The 27694-nt window shown below is 41.6% G+C and overlaps 1 protein-coding gene across 3 annotated transcripts in view; it reads right to left on the bottom strand.

Moving 5' to 3' along the window:
- ETNPPL (ethanolamine-phosphate phospho-lyase) overlaps nt 1-10223 on the bottom strand; it is a 34743-nt gene extending 24520 nt beyond the window's left edge. For all 3 annotated transcript variants that reach the window (XM_039238756.1, XM_039238757.1, XM_039238755.1), the window contains exons 1-5: nt 10086-10223; nt 6982-7100; nt 6539-6698; nt 4197-4271; nt 1785-1875 (exon numbers count right to left, since the gene is read on the bottom strand). In XM_039238756.1, coding sequence (XP_039094687.1) covers nt 1785-1875; nt 4197-4271; nt 6539-6698; nt 6982-7100; nt 10086-10141 — 501 coding nt within the window. In that variant the 5' untranslated portion in view covers nt 10142-10223. The remainder of the gene's footprint in view (nt 1-1784; nt 1876-4196; nt 4272-6538; nt 6699-6981; nt 7101-10085) is intronic.
- Nucleotides 10224-27694: the final 17471 nt, after the last annotated feature.

Below are 27694 nucleotides of genomic sequence, written 5' to 3'. Positions count from 1 at the left end.
TGCGTGTACAGTTCTCTCTCTCAAAATAAATAAATAAAACTTAAAAACAGGCATTCCCCCACAAGAGCATATTAGAAAGATGACCATGTGGATTTAAGTGGCTCTAGTTCTTCTGTTTCTTTTTCTTTAACACTTCTGAATTCTCTGAGGACTGAAATCTTTGCATTGAGAACAGGAGCTTGGCTGTGCTCCTAGACCCTTATAACTAAAGATTGCATCTCTGCTCGAACAAAGAGCAAATTCAAACCAACAAGTGTGATTTTCCTATTTGAAACTTTATATTAACTATTCTATATTGAAAACAAACCAACACTTACCAACTATATAGCAAAATGTAATCATTCCAAAACCTACAATGCCTTAGCACTGATGCCAGATCTTAATGTTCTGAAAGAAGGAATTGATGATTCTCTTAAGTCTATGATCCTTAATTAAAGCAAATTAATTTATTTTCATTTTCATTTTTATTTTAGAGAACGAGGGAGAGGGGGTGTGCAAGGGAGAGAGGCAGAGGGAGACAGAGAGAGAGAATCTTTAAAGTTTATTTATTTATTTTGAGAGAGAGAGAGAATCCCAAACAGGCTTCACGCTCAGTGTGTGGAGCCTATTGAGGGCTCAATTCCAGGACTGTAAGATTATAACCTGAGCCAAAATCAAGAGTTGGATGTTCAACCAACTGAGCCACCTGGGCCTCTCATTGAGAGAGAGAATCTTTTTTGTTTTTTTAATGTTTCTTTATTCACTTTAAAATGGGTTTTGATTTTTTTGTTTTGTTTATTTATTTATTTTGAGACAGAGAGAGAGAGAGAGAGAGAGAACAAGCACATGAGTAAGCAGGCAAGGGGCAGAGAGAAAGGGGGAGAGAGAGAATCCAGAGCAGGCTCTGAGCTGTCAGCACTGACAGAGCCCAGCGTGGGGCCTGAACTCACGAATTGTGAGATCATGATAAAGCCTGAGCCCAGATAAAGAGTTAGACGCTTAACCCACTGAGCCACCCAGGCGCCCTAATGTGTATTTATTTTTGAGAGAGATAGAGAGACACAGTGTAATCAACGAAGGGGCAGAGAGAGGGAGACACAGAATCCGAAGCAGGCTCCAGGCTCCGAGCTGTCAGCACAGAGCCCAAAGTAGGGCTCAAACTCATAAACCATGAGATCATGACCTGGATCGAAGTTGGACGCTTAACTGACTGAGCCACCCAGATGCCCTGAGAAAGAGACTCTTAAGCAGGCTCCAAGCTCAGCACGAAGGCTGATGTGGAGCTTAATCCCACGAACCCTGGGATCATGACCTGAGATGAAAACAAGAGTCAGATGCTCAACCAGCTGAGCCACCCAGGCGCCCCTAAACCAAATGAGCTTTCCGGTTTCAACAATTTGATTTACTTCTTTATTGGCTTTCCGATTTATTTTACTTCATAACTCTATATAATAATTTAGCATGGAGCAATTTAAGACATCCATACACAGTAGAGTCAACTCTGAATTTCAGGCTGGCATCAGTGACAGAAAAAGTAATTGAAGACCAAAAGCAAGAAAAATAAAATGACAACTGTGAATACTGGCTTTCACTACCACTATACTAATTTGTTCATTGTGACACTCATCAATGAATTTTAAACAACATCCTGCCATTAACTAGCTTTTTGACTTTAGTAAGTCACAAAACTGCTTTAAATCTTAGTTTCTTTCCATAGTTTCATTTCGATGGAAGGATCGGACTGGATTATCATTAGACATTCTTCCAGTTCTAACTTTCTGATTCTTGGATTGTAAGACACTTACCACATGCACAAATTCTTTCTTGACATCTTTGCCCTTTCGGAATTTATACGGACTGATCTCAATTAAAGATGATAGGTGACCATGGTAAGCACTGAAAAGAAAACGAACAGGAACCAAAATCATTCAGAGAAGGATGTTTTTGTAGTATATGAAAAACAGTGTTGCAAATCATCCAGGGAGAATCTAGACCTTAGTGCCAGATTTAATTCTACAGGATCTTACTTTTCATGGCAAGACTGGCCATTTCATTTGTCCAGTTCTCCATATTCATGGAGTAAAACACATAGGAAACCGAGTGTGTATCCTCATAGGCCATTTTTTTTCAAGAGGAAAAAAACCCCTTAATTTCTTAAGATGATATTAGATGTGTTAAATTAGATTGTCTACATGTAAAAAACTACTTTCTATAGCTTCATGAAAAACTTCATAAGCACGTATTCTTTAAATGTATTTGAAGTTACATTCCAGTAAATTAAGAAAAAAAACCTGTATATCACAGAATGGTCTATATGACGGTGTTTCTGTCTGGAATGGTTTCTCTGAGATGTGTAACTGCATAGGCTGGACAAATACAAGTCAGTAAGAGCATGAGCTCACTTACTGAGAGGTGGTAAGTGGCTTTGAGATTGCTTTCTCTCATTTAAAATATAGGTGGCTATAATATTCCCTTTTCTGTTTCTTGCCCAGGCGCATGATTGGGAGATCAGGAAAAGAAATTTTAAAAAGCCCATGAATAGACAAAACAGAGAGGACTTCCCTTAGCATAGATTAAAACATGCTACAAAGCCATAGTAATAAAGTTAGCATGCGGAATAGAACAAAGAGAAGAGTCGGGCAGAAAGGGAGCCCAGAGGCACATCCACACATAAATGTAACACAGTGGACACCAGGTGCATTTCATATGAGGCAGCAGAAGGAAATGAAGAAGAACATCTTCATGCTCTGGAGGGTACAGGGAGAGATATTAACAAAGCTTAGAAAACACAAACCATGCTATGAAAATTTTATCTATTTGACTTGATGGAAATTAAGGATTTCTGTTTAAGGATATCATGGACAAAGCTAAAAGACAGATGATAGGGTGGGAAAAAATATTTGATATGTCTCATACTAAAAGAGATTAACTCTCACAATGGTAGTTTTTAACTCTGCCTGCATAGTAGAATGACTTGGAAAACTTAAAAATATATACTGTTTCCTGGAGTCCATTTCTGATTTTCTTTGGTCTGGGGTGAGGCCTGGGCACTGGCATTTAAAGCAATTTCCTAGGGTAATTTTAAAACACAGTCAAGGTTGAGATCTTTAGATCTAGACTATATAAGCAAACACAAACAACAAGAAAAGGATGGGAACCCCAACAGAAAAATGGGCAAAGAACATGAACAGGTAATTCTCAGAAGCATGTAAGTATACAAAGAAATACTCAAACTCACTCATGCTCAGGAGGAGCACGGTCCTGTTGACACTTTGATTTTGGCTCAATGAGACCCATTTTGGATTTCTGACCTACTCTCTGTGAGAGAATAAATTAGTGTTGCTTTGACCACAAAGTCTGTGGTAATTTGTTATAGCAACAATAGAAAATGAATATGCCACCCAGCACATAAAACAAGAGAATTGCTGACATTAGCAGCGAGGTAAAAAAAAAAAAATTAAAAGAAAAATCTTAATAAAGAATGTAAGTTGCCAGTTTTCTTGTTTAAAATGTAAAAATTCATATTTAGGAGATGAGATTAAATAATGACTGTTAACGGTCACAAACTAATGAGGAAGTACTATCTTGGTTTCTTATCTTCTTTAAATTTGCTCCGAATTGTTGGGGCACCTGGGTGGCTCAGTTGGTTAAGCATCTGACTTAGCCCAGGTCATGATCCCACAGTTTGTGGGTTTGAGCCCCGTGTCACGCTCTGTGCTGACTGCCAGCTCAGAGCCTGGAGCCTGTTCAGGTTCTGTGTCTTCCTCTCTCTCTGACCCTCCCCTGCTCATGCTGTCTCTCTCTCAGAAAAAATAAAACATTAAAAAAATTTTAAATTACAGTGGATAATCACACTAACGATGAGAATGTATAGAGTTTTAAGAAATCAGTTATATTTTTATTTTGAGAAAGATTGAGTGACGCAGTGTAGTGGCTCAACAAACAGTTAATGTGTAAAGAGCAAGCCCTGATTCACGCAAAGCCCATGAGGCCATGACCACAGCATCCAGGAGATCCTCTCCCATTTGCAGAAATTTAGATAGAATTAGGTATTCTCAGGCCTAAGATGGCCTTGATACCTTAATACAGAATAAAAATCATTGATGCCCTATATCCACCCTCCTCCACATGTGCTTGTGGTATTTAGTATGGACAAGATCAACACGATTTGTGTCTGAGGGAGCTTCTTACTTTGAAGTCTTGCATCCAATACTTACTGGTCAAGAGTGATCACATCTTGGTGGCCTTTGAACTGCCGAGCCAAGCGTAAAGCTAAGTCATTGGCTTCAGATCTATTAAGGTAACACAGAGCAATCAACATGACATAGCTTTAAAAAAATATATTTCAAATTGTTAATTACCAAAGTTGTAACATCCCAGTTATTCAGAAATGGATAGAGAAATAATTTGAAGTCTTCTCTTTCCCCTTCGGTCTTGCCCACCCAGCAAATCTCACTTGATCCTTCTAATACGAGTTCCCCAGAGGTCTTCAATAAGGAATGAGACACACAGAAGAAACCCGATTCAAAGGATATACTGCTCGGCTCAAATTTCAGTTCAGCCACATCAGTAGGTGATGAACATTGAGGATGTCAGGAAGCCCGAGTGAAGCCTCACCTTGGAGGAACAGCAGTGCGACAGCCCATTAACTTGACCACAAAACAATGTTTTACTGACCCAATATGTGATCAGCTCCTCATGGGTAAAATGAAGATCATACTTTCTCTTTCTGGTTTTGGCAGTCTAAATATACTCAGACACAGAAGAAGAAAATAATCATTTGTGGGATGTCTGCTATCTGCCAGACATCATATAGAGTGCTTGGCTTGCATTTACTCTTAGAACTCCTCTGTAAGGCAGGAGCTGCTATCTCCTTTGTATAGATGAAGAGATGCCTCAGAGAGGGTAAGGAGCCACAGGAAGCTCTCACGGCTAATTAGAGGGGGAGCCAGCATTCAGACAATTTAACTTCAGGATTATTCTTTGTACCATCCCAGGCTCCATTGCCTCCGGTCTCTGGCAACAGTGTTCTTGGGGCCAATCCCTTTGTGACAGTGTAAGATTCTTTAGAAGTGAAAGTCAAATATTATAGTATTTAACTTATTGAAGGCCAGAAAAAGAAAAGCTTTATAATAACAAATTAGATCCCAAAATTTCTTCATTCTTTACAAAGAAAAGGAATGATCTTCTGCTTATAAATTTGGTTTTAAAATCTCACTGAAAAGGGAATAGTGAATTACAGTATCGTCTGATGGAACATTTTTAGAATTTCTGATAGTTTTAATACATATATACACATACATCATTTTTTAAAATGTGAGTTTATGCTCTATGTACGGCTTTCCTTCTAATATAATATTCTGTTGTGGGCTTCTCACATGTCATGATGAATGTATTTTCAAAAACATAGTTTTAAATGTCTGCAGAATATTCCATAGAATGGATAGAGAATAACTTGAATTTACAGAATTTAAAAGTTGGAACATATCTATTCTTTCCAATTTAGCCCTTTCTTTTTTGTATTTGTGTTAGGGAAATGTTTAATTGCCTAAGAAAACAAGTCAATCAAAATGTCTTACAAAAGGTATAGCTGTTTAGACTTCCTTCTTTGCTGAAATCCCTTACTCATACTTTAACAAAACTGTCCAGGCCCTATTGATTCTTTTTTTAAAAAAATTTTTAATGTTCATTTACTTTTGAGAGAGAGAGGGAGGGAGTGAGAGACAGAAAAAGCGGGGGAGGGCAGAGAGGAAGACACAGTATCTGAAGAAGGCTCCAGGCTCTGATCTGTCTATAGAGAGCCCAATGCAGGGCTCGAATTCCTAAACAGTGAGATCATGACCTGAGACTAAGTCAGAAGCTCAACCCACTGAGCCACCCAGGTGCCCCTTTATTTTTTTAATTTTTTAAAATGTTTTATTTATTTATTTTGAGAGAGAGAGAGCATGGGTGGGGTGGGGGAGAGAGAGAGAGAGATTGGGAGAGAGGGAGAGAGAATGAATCCCAAGCTCACCAGATCTCAGAAAATGAGATCACGACTGAGTGGAAATTAAGAGTCAGTGGCTTAGGAGACTGAGCTACCCAGGCAGGGGGTCCCTATCGATTTTTTTAAACTACTTCCTATACTGTCTGCAGAGGTGAGTGTCATTTGACTGGTTAGGTTTTCTCACATGAGAACGAGCTTGGATAGTTTTGCCATGGTTACGATCTCTCCTTCAGGGATACTAAAGCATTCTAGATAGCTTTCCTTACCTTTCACCAAGGGAAGCCATGGTAATAAAAAGTTGAATGGCAAGCACATGTTAATCATCAGTGGCTGTGCCAAAAACCTTGGAACATGCTGTCTAGGATCCTATCTACCACAAGCTCATGGAGTAAAAGCAGAAGAAAACAGAACAGTCAGGGCCGCAGCATGTGGTCACTTAATAAATGGCAAGAATCTCAGAAAAACTTTTTAGACTTCGATGCTCCACCGCAAATCAAAAGGAAAGACAGGTGTGAGAGAGTAAACAAAGCGATTGGTGGGAATGGGGGTGGGGTGGGAAACTTCAAAACATACCCTGAGTTTGTAAAATAGCAAACAGAGAGTTTGTCCGGCAGGGTTGCTGAAAGGCGTCTGGCGTACTCAACCATATTGTCATGGAGGAATCGAGAATTTGTGTTTAGCAGTTCCATCTGCTTCAGGGCAGCTTTGACCACTTCTGGGTGACAGTGTCCCACTAAAATTTAGAAGACAAAAACCAAAAAAAAAAAAAAAAGGAATTACAATTTTAAATTCCTAGGAAGTGAGGGGGATTCTGAAGCAAGAAAAAAAAAAAAAAAAAGCTGAGTTTCCTTCTCTCCCACATTGCTCGATAACTAACTGTTCCTGGCTGGGACGACTGACCCCCTTCAGCCGCAGAGCTGCTGCCACTGCAATTCCTGGGACAACTGTCAGTGGTGCTATGTCTGCCTTACTCCACAAAGGTGTCCTTCACGGCACACCACAGACGGGACATGTACCGTGCGCCACGTTGTTGATGCAGTCCAGGTACTGTTCACCTTTCTCGTCAAACATGTACTGCCGCTGGGCTCGCACTATTTTGATGGGATCCGTAGCAAAGAAAACTTTGCAGGAGGGCCTAGAGATAATGAAAGGAAACACGTTGGTCTGGAAGGACTGCTCAGTGTTTTTCCTTTTCAATGAAGGTCATGATCAGTGGAAAATTACAGTTACCTAAAGGAAAGGGAAACACAACCTGGGTGACATACATTTAAAAAAAATTTCATATTAGCCTGGAACCTTTCACCTTAATCCTCCAGTCGTGACACTGATCATTCATTGCATGTGTTTGTTATACTAAATCTGCCATGATTTGACAACTCCGTTTAGAGGCACATGGGTCAACTCGGACAGCTCTAATTACACAAACCAATAACTAATTTTCCTTTGGGAAGTTTTGTTCTACCAGAAAGAAAACAACAACAACAACAACAAAAAACCTTTTTTTTTTTTTCAAGGTTGACTATGTTCAGGAACTGACACATACTACAAATATCATGTCATTTAATCCTCCTGACAATCATATGAAATAGGGGTTATTATCATTCTCATTTTTATAGGTGAGAAAACTGAGGCTCAGAAAAATCAAGACACTTGTTCAAGGCTACACATCCAATTAGTGAAAAAACCCTGAATTTGATAGTAGACTGTCCTATACCATAGCCAAGTCAGTGTTTGCTTGTTTTCTCTCTCTCCCTTTCTGATCGAATTGATAAATGAGTAGCACTAAAAGTTAAATACAAATAAATTGGAATTAAATAAAAGAGATTTTATAGGAGACCATTCTCATGTCTTTTGAATGCTACTTATCCTGTATCAAATGGATTTTCCATTCTTAAGGAAATCCAATTATTCTTCTCATCCCTTAGTCCATTATTTTGAGCATAATAAAACATCATCCATATTTTGGGTTATTTGGATGAATGTCTGGAGTATAAATTTTAGTAAAAGAAACATCACAAAGGTTTTTGATCTTACCTCTATGGATATATAGAAACTAAAATAGAATACATTATTTTTATTTTGGTGATTTTGGACGCACAAGAAAAATGCCACCCGCATTGGAAGTATTTTGGAAGGTAATGAAATGCTCACATATTAAATTGATATGTAACTATTTGGAAAGTATTTTACTTATTGTGTATAGGTAATCTTAATTTAAAATTACCTCAGACTAAGCATCATCAGTTAAAAAGAAAATATTTAATGAGAATTTCTTATTAGTTCAAACTCAGCTGTTAGTTTATACCTCCGAGTTAAAAGCCAAAGGAAACCTTTGTCATGAATGCAGACTAGTAAGTGTAGACTTCGCCCTCCCTTGCTAAGGGTACTTTACATCTTGCCACTCAGATTTCAGGTAAAATTCTTCAGGGCTTTCCATGGTGATATTCTTCCTTTCACAGAATTTCTTCTGCTCACACTAGAAATCATTGGGTTTTCACTGGAATCTAATGATACAGGATTGAAAACTAACAGAAAGAAACAAGGGGACATTGAGTAATGAGGGAGGAATGGAACCATTTTGGCCTCCCCTATGTGGGGGTTGAGAGAGTTCCAACCAGGCTCCTAGAAAGCCATCTAGAAACGTTTGGGTTGAGACCAGGAGATCAGTATGAGCAACAGCCCAGCATTTCTCAGAAGTGGATACTGTTTCTTTTCTTTCTTGTGTCCCCAGTCTTCTGGTGGTCACCCGTGACAGTGCTTGTTAATTACATGTAAGGATCGCAGGCCTTTGCTTTTGCAGTGGCCACAATCATCATTTATATTTACATGTGCCTTTTTAGAAACCAGATCATGCTTATTAATCTCACTTGCTCACTCCTGTGAAGCAGAATGTTATTCCTACGCCCACAGAAGAGGAAATTAAAGTAATCTGACAGAGGTCACACAGGTAACATGACACCCTACTACGACCAGAGCCCAGGTCTAACATTCAGTCCTGTACACTTACTAGTATTTTACCGAGTCGTTTATAACACGCGCAAAACAAAAGAACATTGCATTTCTTAATTGAGAGCACAGCTTGGGAGACTAAGATGGATAAGTGTTATCTTACCTTTAAGAAAATGTCTTTAAAGTTTTTTTTTCTACTGACTGGATTAACTCTTTATCTTCCTAACCAAGCATGCAAGAAGAAAAAGTTCAGTTTAAACCAAAGTTGTCAGGGGGCACCTGAGTGGCTCAGTCGTTAAGCATCTGACTTTGGCTCAGGTCATGATGTCCCCGCTTGTGAGTTTGAGCCCTGCATCGGGCTCTGTGCGGACAGCTCAGAGCCTGGAGCCCGCTTCAGCTTCTGTGTCTTCCTCTCTGCCCCTCCCCCACTCATGCTCTCTCGAAAATGAATAAACGTTAAAAAATTTTTTTTAAATACACAAAAGTTGTTAGAATTAGTTTACTTTTATAGCCACTGTTAATAATAATTTTGAGGGGGGCCGGGGTGGCTCAGTCGGTTAAGCACCTGACTTGGGCTCAGTTTCAGGTCGGCTCAGGCTCAGGTCATGATCTCTGGGTTGGTGAGTTTGAGCCCCCAGTTCCTGCTCTGTGCCGACAGCTTAGGGCCTGGGGCCTGCTTCGGATTCTGTCTGTTTCTGTTCCTCCCCGGCTCGCCCTGTCACCTCTCTCTCACAAATAAAGATTAAAAAAATTAAAAAATATATTTTTGAGTTCACAGTTTTGAGAGCTTTCGGGTTGGTGGGATTTGGCGGAGGGCTACCCATCTCCCTCGCAGCCCCCATCCTGGAATGGAGTTCCCCTTCGGGGGCTGTTAAGCCGCGTGGGACGACTCTTGCAGCCGCCGGCAGCTCCCACGCACCCGCGGTTGCAGGGCGCGCGACCGCGCGCGAGCGGGCTGGCTGCGGCCCCTCCGCGCGGACGCGCGGCCGGCACCCGGGCCAGGCGGGCGGGCGGGCGGCGGCGCGACTGCGCAGGTGCGGCTGCCGGTCGGCGGCGTCTCGCGCCCGGCGGGCCACCGCCCCCGGAGGGCCGCGGCGCGCCGCGTTCTTGCTCGCCAGCTCCGTGCCCCGCTTCAGCTCCCCGCCCTTGGCGCTAGTTACCGAGCCCTCACCCGATGTGCTTCCTCCTCAGCGCCAGGGTGTCCTGCTTGCTGTACAGCTCGCACATGGTGGCGCGGCTGCCGGGCGCTCCGCGCGTCTCCCTCTCGCCTGCGAGCGCCTGCCTCGCGAGGCTGCCTCAGCGGCGGGCCTTTCCCGCCGTGGTCCCTCGCGGGGTCCCCTGGCCCTGGGCGTCGGAAGTCTCTGGTGGCATCAACTAGCTGGGGTCATCTCCCTTTTAAGTCTTGCCCTGCCTTTGCCAAGCCCCACCCTCCCGTTCCCCTCCTCCGCCCGGGTGCCCGCTTTGGCAAGTCGCCGGACTAGCCACTCATTCGCCACCACCCCTGCCCCTCAAGCAACTGGCTCCCGTTCCTGCCCTGAGGTTCCCACTTCCCCTCCCAATCTTTGCAACTCCTTTGGACTCGCCTTTTATTTCCCGGACTCGCCTTTGCCTTTCTTCCTCTTCTGCCCGCGAATTCTCTCCTTGCCACTTTCTTTCTTGTTCCTTTTTGGCGTATCCCATTGTGTTCTTGTAAACGTTCAAAGATAGGCGCTCTCTGGAGATACCCAGACTCTACAGTTGTCTCCTTCCTCACAGTGAGCGTATTCCAACACCAAAACCTATCATAACTAAACAAAAGTGACAAGTCACATGCCCTAAGGCTCAATGACAGGGACGCAACCTGATCCTTGTTGGGAGTGATAATTCAGTGTTTCAAAGATCTACTGTAACAGTAATTGCACTTCTAATTTCTCTACCACTCTTCAGATTATGAAACAAATTCATGTGACTTACCTGCTTCAGTCCTCCAAACAACCCTGACAGATGATCAGGAGAGTTGTCATGCCATTAACATATGAGGAAAGTGAGGTTATTCCCTGTCACATGATTACATGTCTGTCTCTTGGAATTCATTCCTAAATGTCTTGACTTCCTTTGAGATGATCTTCACACCCTGATCAGATTGCAAGTTCAATATCTGGACAGAGTTAACCCTGATTAACTGTAACATTAAGTCATAAGTTATTTTAAGAACTACAGATCATCTGATTTAACTCCCCTGTTCTGTTGATAAGAACAGTGAGGCACAGGAAAGGTAAAGTCTCATTCAAGGTCATGCAGCTACTTAGCCATGGAGTTTAAAGTAGAGCATTTCATTCTTTCTGTGTTTTGAAAGGCAGCAAAGAAAGCTTAATTTACCTATAGCAACGCACTTGAGAAATGTTTACAGATGATCTTTTTTCTTGAATGAAGTTATTAATCTGCAATACCACACTGCGAGGTGGTATTATTGCATTGTGTTATGTCTCTGCCCGGATCTTTATTCTTGGTCCCAGACTTTCATATCTACTTCTTTTCTTGACTTCTCTACTTAGAGGCCTCAGAGATACCTCTGACAGAACAAGTCCAAAACAGAAGCTTTGATCCCCACCCCTCAAAACTACTGCCTCAGATAAGGCCTCAACACCAGGCATTTATTTATTCACTCATTCACAATATATCAAATAGTCACTGTATGCCACTAATATCAGTGGCCCATATTAGATGTGCATTGTCTAGCACGCAGCCACTAGCCACCGGTGATTTTTAGGGACCAAAGATGTGGCTACTTTGAATTGAGATGTGCTGTTGGCATAAAATATACACTGTATTTTGATGACTTAATGCAAAAAAAAGTGTGAAATTTCTCATTGATTTTATACCGATTGCCTGCTGAAATAATATTCTAGATAGATTGAGTTAAGTAAAATATGTCATTAAAGTTAATTTCACCTCTTTCTTTAATGTGGCTACTGGCAAATTTAAAATTACGTACGTGGATTGCATTACTTTTCTGTTTGACCGGATTATTCTAGACGAACAGAATAAACACATAAGTAAAATAACAAGATAATGGCTTAAGTTGCTTTAATTGTGGTAAATGCCTTGAGGGAAGTCAGCTACGGGAAATGATCCTAAACCAGAAACCTAGGAGTCCTGGATAATCCCTCTCTTTTTCTCAACCCCATCCTCACGTCAAATTAGTTTTGAGCCCCGTTGACTCCTCTTCAGAGTACACTCAAAATCTCTCTGCTACCACCATTTCTACTACCACGGCATGTGAGCCTTCTGCATCACCGCCAGGGCTGATGCAGAAGCACTCAGTGGCCCATTTCCTTGCTTCCCCTTCCCACCATCCTGTCCTTTCCCTTCTTAAAACCCAGCAGTGACCTCTAGCTTTCCTCTCCAGGCTCATTTTTTATTCTCGCCCCCCAGGACGCACCCACCACACTGGGATTTCTTGCCCTTGATGACTTCAAAGACTACAGGGGCACCTGGGTGGCTCAGTCGGTTGAGCGTCCGACTTCAGCTCGGGTCATGATCTCACAGTTCGTGGGTTCAAGCCCCGCGTTGGGCTCTGTGCTGATGGCTAGCTCAGAGCCTGGAGCCTGTTTCAGATTCTGTGTCTCCCTCTCTCTCTGACCCTCCCCTGTTCATGCTGTCTCTCTCTCTCAGAAATAAATAAAAAATATTAAAAAAAAAAAAAAGACTACACTTGCTTCAGTTTTAGTTTGAATGTCACAGACAGCCCTGGAGAGGTCATTCTTGATTACTCTGCCTCAAATAGTTCTCAATTAATTAAACACAGGAATCCCTGCCCTGTTCCTCTGTCTTAATCCCCTCTTTGTTCAGCCTTTCTCTGTCTTGTTCATCAGTGTACCTCAGCACTATCACAGGGCTTGCCATGTGGTAGACTGATAAATATTTGTTGACTGACTGACTGACTGACTGAAACGAGAAAGACACATAAGGACTCAATACCTTGTTTTGAAGATGAAAGTTCTTAGGAAGCCATAGATCCCTTGAAACTGTTCCCTCTATTTGGATACTGACTGCCAACACATTTTAGCCATTTCTTTAGGAGAGAGATGCTTAGATTCAATATCTGTTAATTACTTTTTATAGGAAAAGAGGTTGCTGCTGCAAAAACATCATTTCCCCATTGTTTAGCTTATTTCACAATGTGCAATATGTAATATTAACAAAGTACCAAGGACAGTCTTTAAATAAAGAACAGACATGTTGTAGCGCCAAAATAAAGACGGATACAAGTCAACAGTTCACCCTCTACAGTGTTTTGTCAGAAAACAAATTCCAAAGTGTTTTTTGGTGTATTTTCTTGCGTGTGTCTGCATCTCATGATTATTTGGTAGGGGTGGGTGCTGGTGTACCTTTCTTCCCAGAAGCAGACATTGGCTCAGTTGTGGTCCTGATCCCATTGATTTGTTCACCCCATTGAGTGAGTTCTGACCTGAAGTTCACAGATTACTCAACAGACTAAACTTGGCCAAAGAAACCATACTTGTGCATGACAGAAATGAGAAGGGACGGGGCACCTGGGTGACTTAGTCGGTTAAGCGTCCGACTTTTGCTTAGGTCACGATCTCGGGGTTCATGGGTTCGAGCCCCGCGTCGGGCTCTGTGCTGAATGCCGGCTCAGAGCCTGGAGCCTATTTCAGAGTCTGTATCTCCCTCTCTCTCTGACCCTCCCCTGCTCACGCTGTCTCTCTCTCTCTCTTTCTCTCTCCTAGAAATAAAAAAAATATATATATTAAAAAAAAGAAAGAAATGAGAAGGCACAGTGTGCACGAGCTTGGGACAATAATTCCACTCCATAGTCTGATGAGAAGAGTGTGAATGGCAGATTTTAATTTTCTTGTCAGTGACAAACATGCAAAGGCAAGCGAACTCCGTGTTCCCAACTGCAGAGGCTCTCCAGCTTATTATACAACAGTCAGTATGGAGTCTGGGGATTTGACTGGTTCCTTACTCTTTCCTGTCCCGCCCTGACCTACCCTTGCCCTTCATGGACACTTGCCTTTTCTGAAATCATATGTCATCTGGGACAAATGCTGGATGTGATGCTTTTCTGACATGACACATGATATCCAAAGAGGGTTTCCTTTGCCCCGACAGATGTTGCATGAGAGTGCAGCTCATACATCTTCCCTTCTGCTGAGTAGTCCACACTCATGTTAGCATGTATGTATAATTGCACACACAGCCCCTAGTTCACATCAGGAAGAACTCGATAGGCCCTCCCACCCTTGGACTTCAAAATGACTTTAGTGGAGCCATTCAACCACTCATGAGATGTGTGTTCCTATTGTATACCTGCTATCCAAATCCCCTCCCCGTCCCCGGGCCACTGCCTCAAACTAAGTCCGCAGGAATCTTCCAGACTTGTGTTTTTGTGTGGCAGGGGGAGTCTTCTGAGGTGTGTGTATGGTAGCGGAGTAAGGTTATATTTTAAATACCCTAGGCTGGGGCGCGTGGGTGGCTCAGTTGGTTAAGCATCTGACTTCAGCTCAGGTCATGATCTCATGGCTCATGAGTTTGAACCCTGCATTGGCCTCTTGGAGCCTGGAGCTTGCTTTGGAGTCTGTCTCCTATTTCCTCTGGCCCTCCCCCGCTCATGATCTCTCTTTCTCAAAAATAAACAAACATTAAGATATTAAAAGTAAATAAACATCCTGGGCTTATCTTACACTTACTGGAGTTGTAGCCCGCCTGGAAACCACCTACGCACTCAAGAGTCCAACTACTCAAACTTATACTTCGTGATGCTCCCGATGCAGACAAGGATCTAGAGTATGGCTTCAGTTCATTTCTAGTGAGTTTGTTTCTAGTATTGAAGAGGTCTAGAATATGCAACTGTAGCATAAAAATTATTTTGAGCTGTAGGCATTTGAGAATCAATAGAGGTAGGCAGGGGCTTTTATCTGTCCAACAGCAGAGCCCCCCAGAAGACCTCAACTGTCATCTTCATCTTCAGAACCAGGAAAGAATGATTCTTATCCCCTGCACGTGAGACCACCTGAGCAGACACTGTGACAAAACTACCATACGTGCCCTCTATTCTCCTAAGGGCCCATTTAGTTTTCCTAAATTACATTTGTTTTCCCCTAAGTATTCTTTCTCCCCTTCCCTTTTCCGCATATCAGCTCCTGATTCTAACTGCCCTTTTGAGTCATATTTTCCTGTGTGCTTCCCCATAAATGAATAGAAATTTGTTCTTGGGCAAACTGGACAGAATGCAATAAGGTTCCGTCTTACTCCAGCTGGATAATGTGCAACCATGCCAGTACTGAAAAGAGTTTTCCCAGGACATAGTCCGTGTGGGGTCTTGATTTTTTCCTCTAAGGAGCTGGCAGAGGTTGAGGGTAAATAATAAAGTCCCAAGTTCAACTGCTTCTGGGCTGGGGACATGCATCACTCTGCGGGACGTTCACAGAATGTAGAACTAGACCAACATTCCATTCCGTTGCTCTCCCTCCCGGAAGCCCCTGGAGGTGTCTGCAATCAAAGAACTCCTGCTTCTTGCCTCTCTTGACAGCTGTGTGTCTATCAGTGCACACACCAAAACCTCATATTTCAAAGAACACACTTTAAAATACACCAATATAGGGGCGCCTGGGTGGCTCAGTCATTTAAGTGTCCAACTTTGGCTCAGGTCATGATCTCATAGTTCGTGGGTTCAAGCCCCGAATCGGGCTCTGTGCTGATAGCTCAGAGCCTGGAGCCAGTCTTCAGATCCTGTGTCTCCCTCTCTCTCCGACCCTCCCCTGCTCATGCTGTTTCTCTCTGACTCTCAAAAATAAATAAAAAGCATTAAAAAAATTAAAAATAAAATAAAATATGTCAACATAGAGAATCTGAATGTTGAAAATATCAGAGCAAACAAGAGGGAGAGTCAGAAGCAGGGCGGGAGGACACAGGGCTTGTAGACTTTGCTCAGGATCATGGATTGGGTTCCTAAGGAGAGTGGGAAATCACTAGGACTTACTTGCAGGGGAGCTGTCACATTAAAAATGTCACTCTGGTTGTGTCACCATCCGTCACCTCTCACTTGACTTAGTTCGAAGTAGGAAAAGTATCATGTGAACTAAGAGTTTACACCTAGACCTTCCACTGGTTGGGGTCATAAAAAGCACAGTCCCTGTTAGGACCTGTTTCTTTTACATGGGAAAGGAAGGTATATTTGTCAGGGTTTTCTGCAGGATAGCCCTGGACATACTTGCTTAATAAGAATCAGTGAGAGGGGCATCTGAATGGTTTAGTCGGTTAAGTGACCGACTTCAGATCAAGTCACGACCTCAAGGTTTGTGATTCGAGCCCCTCGTCGGTCTGTCTGCTGTCAGCACAGAGCCTGCCTTGGATCCTCTGTCTCTCTCTCTCTCTCTCTGCCCCTCCCCTGCCCAATAAAAAAAAGTCACTGAGGAACCTTGCTTAAAGTACAGATTCCCAGGCACCCCTGCCCCCACGAACCACCAAAATGGGATCTCCAGAGAAGGAACCTGGGAACCTGTATTTTTAACCCTAATTGATCCCTACCATCAGGCAAGTTTGAGCAACATTGTCACAGGGGGTGGGCCAAAGCCACAGGGCCATTTCAGCAGATGGCCTGCTATTCCTGGTCTAAGATAGCACTGTCTCCTGTCTGAATTATACCAACAGACTCTTATTTATTGCTGCAAGCTTCTGCTTGGGTCCCCCTCCAGTGCCCCATCCTCAAAGTGGCCAGAGTGACCTATTTACTATGAAAGCTGGACCTTCCCACTCCCCCTACAAATACATCTTAATAGTTGCTCACTTTTCTTAGGACTCCAATCCATGATCCTAGGTCCTCCAGCCCTGCCTCTTGCCCTCCCTTCTTGCTTGCTCAAGCCCGGTTTCACTGACCCTCCTCTGACCTGCCTCATCTGGGTCCTCAGGTGGGAAGCTTTCCTGAGGCCACCATATATTACCCACCACTCCCCCTTGACTCAGGCCTCCGAGTCAGTGATGCTCGCTCTCAGTCGGCCACAAGCCCCACGACCCCTGCCCAACCTTAGGAAATCAACTCCAGCCAGCCTATCTTTGTTTGATATTTCCACAGCATCCCATACTTTCTTTCCCTCTGGGGCCCTTGTCACAATTATAACTAATTAATAAAAATTAGCTGTATCATTACGTGTTTAAGGTCTATTTTTCCTCTCTGAAATTAAAGTCCCATGGGCCAGAGACTGTGTGTGACCTTTTCCCACTATATCCTTAATGTCTAGTCTAGAGCCTGGTACATAGTGGGTACTCGATAAATACTTTAAAAATAGAAGTCATACTTAGTAACCAGTGTAATAGCAGTTACCGCTATAAGTGATAGTGGTGCTTCCACTTTTATTTCTCCAATCTTCACACCAGCATGGTAGTGTTATGATCTCCATTTTCAGAGAAGAGAATTGAGACTCAGGTCATAGGCTAATACTCCGGGCTACAGAGCACCTTTGCTGTATAGTCAGGACAAAATCTAAAGCTCATGCCTCTGGGGGCGCCTGGCTGGCTCAGTCAGTTAAGCATCTGACTTTAGCTCAGGTCATGATCTCAGGGTTCATGGAATCCAGCCCCACATGGGGCTCTGTTCTGACAGCTTGGAGCCTGGAGCCTGCTTCGGATTCTGTGTCTCCTTCTCTCTCCGCCCCTCCACCACTTGTGCTCTGTTTTTCTCAAAAATAAATAATTAAAAAAATTAAAAAATAAATAAAGCTCCTGGCCCTATCATCCTGCCCAACTTCCTGAAGTGCTACATGATGCACAAGAGTTACCTATATTCTTCTCAAAAGTCTTTCCTTGCGTTTATTTTTATCTCCACAATGCTGATTTCCTGCTAATACAGGGTTAAGACAGCTCCTGGCCGGTTTGGCTGAGCCTGACAGCATCAGCTGTTTTTCCTGGAGAAAGTCTATGTTTGAGGGTCACGGTCAAACCGAAAAACCATTTTTAAAGCCATCACTGCGGCAGCGTTGGGCTGATGCATTAGCTCACTTTTAGGGGGGAAAAAAAGTCCAGAAATGTCAGTAAGTTAGTCCCGATCGGGGTGACACTGCAGGAATAGACGTGGGACACCGGCGTCCCGAGGCTTCTGGGCAGGCTGCCAAGACTCAGCCTCGCTGGGAACTGGCAGGCCCAGGAGCCACGTGGCTGCCAAGTGCTTGGCCAACAAGATTCCTTTCTTCCTGACGTGCCCCTGAGCCTGAGGCACACGGGGGCAGGCCAGGGGCGGCCAAAGTTATATAATATGAGTCTTTAATTTTTAGCAATGGCAACAAAGCAGCGCCTAATTTGATGTTACAAGTTTGGTATTATAAACTTGTAAAAAGTATACTGAGGTTTTCACGACACTCTTAGTTTTGTAGCCTGGCTCATGGTTTGCCTGCGGATAAGGGTCTGTGTGTAGTAGGTTCGGTAGCAGGGGGCGATGGCCACCGCAAAAGCCAGAGCGGTGCCTCCTCTGGGAAAGCGAAATGCCTTAAACGAGTTTTGACCTATGAAATGACAGGCCTCAGGAGGGGGTCTTAAATAGGAGGGGTCCTGAGACCGAACTGCTCTGCCTGGAAAAGGGGAAGGAATTCCCGCTCTGGACACGGGGGCTCAAAGAGAAAGGACAGGAGGGCAAAGAAGAGAGAGACGAGTGTCATGATGGGAAGCTGGGGCTTGAGTGGGAGAAAAGGTCTGGAAAGCTTTACATTTTTAAGTGGAAGAACAGGAAACAGAAGAACTATCTGGCACATACACCTGGCTGGATGTGGAAACCATGGGAACAGCGTTCAGCAAGATGGCCAGGCTGGAACAGCACCTCTGACCACTCCTTGGGCTTCTCCCGAGATGTACAGAAGGGTCTGTAGACGAGTCTCTAGATTTCGAGGGGGGGGGGGGGAAACCCTGCTGACACCTGAGATGTGTCTGTAGGGTTTGTTCCCCATATCTGTCTGTTCTTGTCTCCACTTTTGCCAACTCATTTCTTTTTAGGGAAACTGTGGTAGAAGGAACAGGGATTTTAGAGATAGACTGACCTGAATTTGAAACTGAGCTCTGTTTCAACTGCTTAATCTGTTTGAGGTACAATGTTATTAGCTATAAAAGGGACCTCATGGGATGCCTGGGTGGCTCAGTCAGTTAAGCATCAACTTTGGCTCAGGTCATGATCTCATGGTTCATGAGTTCAAGCCCCATACCGGGCTTATTGCTTTCAGTGAAGAGTCCACTTCAGGTCCTGTCTCTCTCTCTCTCAGCCCCTCCCTCACTCATGGGCGCTGGCTCTCTCTCTCTCAATGAATACACATTTTTAAAAAAGGATCTCACAGGATACAGGATTATATTAGTTAATTAATATTCAATTAATTTGAATAATTATATTCAAATTAAATAGCATATCACGCACGGTTTGAGCTCAGGGCCTGGAGTGGCTTGATTCCACCATTTGCTGGCTGTGTGAGGTCTGGCAAGTTACTCAACCTCCTCTTATGGAAAATAGGACAAATAGCAGATCTTTGGGAAGATCAAATGAGATAATCGAGTAAAGCAGTTAGCATAGTGCCTGACATTCCAGCAAGTATTTAATAAGTGCTAACCATTACTCTTGTTCTTATTATTACACATGTAAAATGTCTGGTCTTGGTAGAACCTTAATTACACACTTGTGCTGTTCATTTTATAGAAATAAAGATCTGGCAATTCCCATGCTACCAACACCTCTTTTTCCCAGAAGAGTTAACTAGCAGAAAATCAACTGATTGCGTATCTCAGTGATGAAGGTTCGTAGAAGCCTTAAATATCTCTTCCCTTACTTTATCCTGGACAAAGACCTCTGGCTAAGAGGATTTAAAACGATGTTGATATATAAGTATGTTTTATTTGGGAAAAAAACGCCATCAGTTCCAAGAAATATTCCTTATGATTTTCTTTGAATTTCAACAATCTCCTTGTAAATTGAATGCATAGTATTCTCCCTCCCTGCAGAGAGCATGCTCTAATTTAACATTCCTGTTTTCTCATATTTACATTTCTTTACGTAGTATCGCTTAAATTTGATGGTTAACTACCTTCCATTGCTATTTGCAGCATACATCCGCATGCCAGAATTTTGAATGCCATACTAAATAAAGGGGTTTAGGGGCACAAGGTGGCCCAATCGATTGAGCATCTGACTTTGGCTCAAGTCATGATCTCATGGTTTATGATTTTGAGCCCCTCGTCGGTCTCTGTGCTGACAGCTCAGAGCCTGGAGCCTTCTTGGGATTCTGTGTTTCCCCCTCTCTTTGCCCCTCCCCTGCTTATGCCCTCTCTCTCTCTCAAAAATAATTAAACATTTAAAAAAATAAAAATAAATAAATAAAAGGGGTTTAAAAAACAGGTTCTGGAAAGGTAAGCTTTCCAGTCCTATGTCCCTGTGGAGCAGAAGTGTTTAGTGCTGATCATGAGGCTCCCTTTCAAGGTGTAGCACAGCCTGATGGGAGACTTAGGGCTTGGATGGTAGGGGACCTGGGTTCAAGTCGTGGCTCTGAGCTTATGCATGTGACCATGGTCAAATCATTTAATTTTTCTCTTTGGTCTCCTCACCTAAAATAGAGCAGCTGATTCTGGAAGGAGGGTAGGTAAATTATCTACATAGTTCTGACATATAATAAATGCTCTGTAAGTGCTGGTTCTCATTGCTTATTCGCTAGGATACTTTAGTGAATTATTTCAGTCTCCAAACCAGACTCTTTCCCACCCCTAGTTCAGGAAATAATTAAGTCTAGTAGTACTGAATCACTGGGAAGGATTGAGGGCTGGTGGCGGGTTGTATTCCCCAGCCACGAAAAGACACCACCCTGCACACTGTTGTAAGCTGGAATTAAATGGTTCTGACTCCCCAGATAGTAGGGTCAGGGCTCCTGACTCCTCGGCAGACAGCTGCAGCTTGGTGAAAGGTCTCAGATCTCTTCAGACATCTGAAACCTCTCTGACTGGGGCTGGATTCCAGTCTCCATGCCTCACTTTCTAGGGGGGACTTAGCGCCAGACATTCATTTTCCTGAGCTTGTTTTTGTATATTCTGTAAAATTCAGATGACATAATCAATGTGAAATGATTTTTATATTGGGAAATATTAGAAAAATCTGTTATTTGTAAGAAGTTGATACTAATGTTTATATAAATAAATGCTCAGGCTTTTCTAGATCTTGTTTTTTCTTCTATTTGTCATGACGTGGGCAATCTTAGGCTCCTCATTCTTTTCCCTTTACAGAAGTGTGACATTTGGGCAAAGTCCTATATCCAAGAAAGGCTGTAAAATGCATATTAGTCAAATTTTGCTAGCTATTAGCCACACCAAATGATCTGAAGGTGGTAGGTAGGTAGAAGTTTTGCGAGAGATGACGATGTGAAGTTAAACTATCCAAGTGCTTTAATTTGGATGATTTCGTAGAGTGTAGAAAAGGCTTTATATCTGGTATCCGTGATTTCAAACTCAGAAATGAATGAAAATACACTTTCTCTCATTTCCAAATACCTGTCCCCCCTCCCATAGATTCTCAATCCATTTTCTCTTGTACCTCAGTAAATACACCCAATAATTAGTGGAGGTTGAGGGAGAGAGTACATGCTGTTCCCCCTAGTCTAACTATACTCTTTCCTGGAGTGTTCTTAAGTTTGAGCAGAACTACTGCTCCATTTGCTGGGAAACCTTCTTTCAAATCCTGACCTTGGAGGTCACCGGGGCCCAGAGCCACCGTGGTTTCAGGGACACGCCCTAGGACTCCAGTCCACTCCTGGACAGGTCCCTGCTATGCCTGCACCATGTTAGACAGTAATATATTGCCCTCCCTTTCTTCTATTTCTTCCTTCCCTTCCTTCCTGCCCTTATTCCTTTTTTTCTCCCTTCCTTCCTTCCTTCCTTCCTTCCTTCCTTCCTTCCTTCCTTCCTTCCTTCCTTCTTTCCTTCCTTCTGCTTTTCCTGTGTTAAATGTTACTGTATAGTCAAAGTCTCTTTTGTTCCAAACTCACTCATTCCTTTCTCTCACTCCCAGGAGAAACTCCTACCCTAAAGTCCAAGGCTGTCTTTACAGTCAGCTTTTATACTTTGCTTTATTCCTCACCCATAACAATGTAGTATTGCTTTGTGTTCAACTATATATCAATGCCATCATCCAAAACATATGATTCTGTAATTTTCTGTTTTTCCTCAGTGTTATGTTTTTGACACTTAGCCATGCTTTTACATGTAGATCTAGTGAATTAGTTTTAATTGCTATACAGGCTTCCATGGAATGGTTATACTACGATCCTATTTCATAGCAGCACTATACTGCAGTATATATACTATGCTACGTTACCCTACTTCTTCTATGGCTTTCTCTTTTTTAAAGTTTAAGAGTTTTACTATTTTATGTTTAGGTCATTAATCCATATGGAAGTTACTTTCCTATATGCTGTAAGGCAGAAATTTTATTTTTTTCTGCATGCGTGGCAGTTGTCCCTATATTTTTTTTCAGCTCTTTGATGCTACATATGACAAAACTGAGGTTCAGAGAGATGGAGTGACTTGGCCAAGATCACACAATGACCCAGCGGTGGGGTGGTGTCAGAGAATATATTTTCTTTTCTCTATTTTTTTGACTTGACAAATGCAGATTTATTTTCATATCAGACGATTCTTTATGAATTAGCAAAATAAACACATTCAAAATTCAAATAACTGAATTTTAAAATTGAGGTATAACTGACATCTAACATTATATTAGTTTCAGGTGTATAGCATAATGATTCACCTATTTGTTTACATTGCAAAAGGATCACCACAATAAATCTAGTTAACGTCTGTCACCATATGTCATTGCAAAATTTTTTTCTTATGGTAAGAGTGTTTAAGATGTTCTCTTAGCAACATTTAAATGTACAACACAGAATTATAAGTTATACTCAGCATCCCATATATTACATCCACGTGACTAAGTTATTTTATAACTGGAGGTTTGTAACTTAATAATTTTACAACTGTGCCTTTATCACTTTCTTTTATATATAAAAGATTTTTATGTACAAGTTTATGTTCAGAAGCAAACTGATTTGCAAGTGTAGCAGACCCTCTGCTAAACTCTTGAGAATGTCCTCACTTGCTAAGAAAAGCCTGATTCAGGACTTAAAAAAACCATGACGATAATATGAAAGCACTTTTCTTCTGCTTGGGACCCATGAGTTTAAGAACTCTTTAATATTTCTTCCTGATTTCCCCACAACACTTTCTCTGTGCATCATTATAGAATTTATTTTATGCAGCACTGGGCCATTCCAGTGGGCCGATTTTGTTCATATAGACTACAAAAAGCTTGAGGGCAGGAGCCTCTTTATTTCCATCTTATTCTGGAGTCTTGTGTATGTTGTGTGCTAAAGTGTTTTTGACTTGAATAATGTGTGTGGATGGGGAAGATGGACAGAGAAAAATATAAAACAAATTTCACTTTCTGAACACAAATAATTTTATGTTAACATAATTGTTAGAATTTGCTGTCAGTTCAATAAAAATGACTGTAAAATGTACTATTACTATTCTTAAAAGAACTTACATAATTCATTTAATTTTTACTTTTTAAAAAAATTATTAAAAAAAATTTTTTTTTTTGAGAGAGAGAGACAGACAGACAGAGCATGAGTGGGGGAGGGGCAGAGAGACACAGAATGTGAAGCAGGCTCCAGGCTCTGAGCTGTCAGCACAGGGCCCCACACGGGGCTCAAACTCATGAACTGTGAGATCGTGACCTGAGCTGAAGTTGGATGTTTAACTAACTGAGACACCCAGATGCCTCTAATTCATTTACTTTAAAAAAAAATCATTAAATTCATTAACACTCAGGCAAGTTTTTTCCACTGGTTTTCAAATATGTGGGCCTTTCTGGGTCAAATATTTTGTTGAGAGTTTATTTTAATTGAAATAAAAATCTTTATATTAATTGGCACACGGATTTTTTATTTCATCAAACACATTCCTTGGGCTTCCTGGGAAAACTTGCTAGTTGCCTTTCTAAGGTTTTGTTCTAATTCTTGTGTTATTTGGATTTGGGACTTGTAGAAACATTTAGTTTTCTTATCTGTTTGCTTTTCAATACTGGTTTCTTAAAACAAGAGGACATTATTTGAGAAAAAAGATGTGTATATAAAGGAAATACATTTCAGATAAGTGAATTAGGTCCAGGGTCACTGACAAAATTAGAAGGACTCACAGCTGTATTTATCTATTCATGTGGGTTTATAAGGAAACTGATTCAAGGGCATTTAAGGATACATCCCTTTTCTGGGCATTCAGGGTCTGCCCTCTATTGGTGAGCCATGCTAGAAAAATGTCTTTATCCTTCAAATCCTGCACTAAGTTGAAATAAATTTTACTAATCAGGCATAGTCTTTATGGGAAGTTGGGTTTGAATAAAGTAGAAAAACTCTTTAAAAACTCAAAATTGGATTTACTTTTTTCTTAGTCTGGGACTTGTTAAAATAAGAGAAAGGATTGGGGCAATGCTAAAAAGAACCAGACGTATTATGGGAAATTATCAGTTTTACGTTTAGAAGAATATCTACTTTGAACTCTTGAATCAAATGAGTGGTTGGACACCTTTACTGAGAGAGGAGTAATGTCCACTCCATTTTCCTGTGTGTGTCTAATACACTATTACACTTCACATAAATATGTCTGGACCCGTTATGCACGCACAGTTCTTCCCTAACAGTAAGTCTAGTGCTCTTGTTATCAGTGAGACTCTAAATATTTTGAGTTACAAAATTATTTAGTTCATTGCAGAAAATCACCAATTTAATGGTTTCTAATTTACACTGAAAGTTATATATATATGTATATATAACTATACATATAGTTACATAGTATAACTTCATTAAAAATTTAAAGTTTCATTGGTTTATTAAACAAAAATAACAGTGCAAAAATATTAAGATTATATACTACTTTGCCTTCTTTTTACTTCCTGTGTGATTTTTTTTGCATTAAAAAATTTAATATATATAAAAAGTCTTGGAAGAGGAAAACATATTTTGACATATTACTCTTAGGGAGTGTAAATGCTACATGATGGGTTCAGAAACCAAACTGGGTTTACACAGACATTTTCATGGTTGAAAAACTGTCTTTGGTGATTACTATGCAAAGTTGTGAGTTGTTTATCTCTTTGTCCCAGTTGTTGGCTTGTAGACTTTGGCAGAGTCTGAAGTAGAAGTAAATTCCTGTGTCAGCTACGTAAGAATCTGTTCTTAATAAACAACCTCATAGGTTACCAAAAGTAAAGCATCTTTATTATGAAACTCCCTCTTTTTTAAAAAAAACATGGAGCAAGTAAATAAATAAAACTCAAAAAATAAAAATTAAAAAATAAAATGCATGGAGCAGAAACAATGTGCTCGATGCCAAACCTTTATTTTTAGCGTGTCCATGTCGCTCGCAGAACATTACTCTGACGTTCACAGTAGTTTGCTGCGCACCATGATTTTCGGGCTATAAAAAGCCAAGCTCCCAGGGTGATACCTGTTATACTTGGGTTCAACTTATCTTTTTTCTGTTCTATCTCCCTGTTATGAGAGAATTCTGTTCCCCCTACTTGTGAATGTGATTTTATTTGGAACCAGTCTTTGCAGATGATTAGGTTATGACGAGGGCATTAGGATGGGCCCTAAGGTAATATGACTGAGGGCTTATGAAAAGGGGGAATTTGGTCCCAGAGTCAGACACAGAGAGAGGGAAGACCCTGTGAAGACACAGGAGGAATGGCATCCAGAGCCAAGGAACACACCAGCTACCAGAAACCAGGAACGCTTTGAAACTATCAAGAGGCCAGTTTTCTTTCTGTATGTTTTCTTAGTGGTTCCCTGCATGTTCCCCAGCACCTATTCATATTTGTTTCCTCTCATTCCCCACTTCTTTATGAATCAGATTCGGATTTTTGAATATTTGAATGTTGCCTTCATTAGTGTCCTGAAATTCGCTGTAAAAATTCCTGCTTACATTTCGCCAACGCTATGTTTTTCCCCCCTAGGTAGGTTCAGCTTGCTTACATTTCATAGGCGAAGGTGCTCTCAGCACTTGAGAAGGCAAACACAAAAATGAATTCAAAATGTAATTATTCTTGGGGCACCTGGGTGGCTCAGTCGGTAAAGCATCTGACTTCGGCTCAGGTCATAATCTCATGGCTTGTGAGTTCGAGCCCTGCATTGGGCTCTGTGCTGACAGCTCAGAGCTCGGAGCCTGCTTCGGATTCTGTGTCCCTCTCTCGCTCTACCCCTCCCCCACTCAAGCTCTCTCTCGCTCTTTCTCTCAATGAAAAATAAAATACTAAAAAATAAAAAAACACAAAATGTAATTATTCCGAAGAGACACTATACAGGAACATGCTCTGAATCAGGGAGTGCTATTAAATAGAAGCTCTTGTTATCATTATCAACCTCCCACGTTACATTGCAGTTACGTGTTCTAACTCAGAACATTTTAAGCACTAACTAAATTCATTCTGATAATCGGATTTTTCGTAGGCATTCCTTTTCATTATCTGCTTCATATCTCTCATGAGTGATTTTAGTTGAAAGATTGAATCGTCTCAGAGTATAGTAAATATAACAAAAATAGCACCTTAATCACGTAATGAGACCCGTTCTTTATTTTTTCTATCCTAATTTTATCCTTGTATATTCTGGAATATGGATCAGTTACCTCTATACCATAGCATTGGTTTGTGTTGTGTTTCCAGCTGTTCTCAGACCCCAAAGCATGCGTGTGCATGTATGGACACACACGCATGCACACACATGCACATTTACATACAGCATTTACCTATAAGCTTGCATTTGATGTCTGGGCTTAGATACATTTGAAGTTTGTGTCAGTCTAATCACTATAATTGGCTTCTTCCTGCTCTCAGATTTACTCTGACAAAGAAATCAATGGTATCATATGGAAGGAGAGGAGTTGTGAACTATGACTAGTTTTGGGGACTCATCAGGAGACTGTGACCCGATTGACTGTGGGATTTGATATGTGTGATGGAGAGCACAGTATTACGAATTTCAATTTGGGTCATCATCTTAAGATGGGTAAGTTCACCTTCAGAGCTCCCATATGGACCAATTCCAGATATCGGGAACAGACGTTTGAGAGCCCTTTAGGGTCCTGGGTGGATTTGTAACTTCCTCCCATGAATCCAGCCATATCTCTTTTACCGTTCTTGAATTGCAGGGTGACAAATGGAGTTGGTTTGGCTAAATATTCCTTTGTGCCACATTGTACCACGAACATACCTATAACTTTGCACTGACGGCAAGGCCATCAGTTCTAACATTGTGAGTGAGAGTGTAGAATCAGAGTGCTTTGTTTCCAATTCTGGCTCTGCTACTTTCTAGATGTGTGACCTTGGGGAAATTACATAACCTCTCTGAGATTCAGTTTTCTAATGTGTAAAATGAAAACAGTAAAGTTTCTAACATACAGGGCGGTTGTATTAAATGAGATAATATGTATGAAGAGTTAGCATAATGGTCTCTGGTAAACACTCATTAAATGGCATTTGATACTATTACCTCTCTAACCTGTATAGATCACGAGTTCTTTTGTGTCTTACTTTCAGAGCTTGGCAGGAGCCCTCTACAACTGTGTATTGAGCTGAATAAGAGTTTGGTCATACTGTGCCCATGTTATATAAAGCCAAGGAACTAGTTAGGTTTGGACACGTTGGTAGATGGCTTAAGTCATGCCACTGGCTTCAGAGGACCTTGAACAAGAACACTTTCTTGGTTC

Source organism: Hyaena hyaena, unplaced genomic scaffold (assembly GCF_003009895.1).
Source record: "Hyaena hyaena isolate Hyena2069 unplaced genomic scaffold, ASM300989v1 scaffold_146, whole genome shotgun sequence".
Lineage (NCBI taxonomy): Eukaryota > Metazoa > Chordata > Mammalia > Carnivora > Hyaenidae > Hyaena > Hyaena hyaena.
The sequence above is the reverse complement of the archived record's forward strand: the minus strand, read 5'-3'. Positions and strand labels throughout refer to the sequence as shown.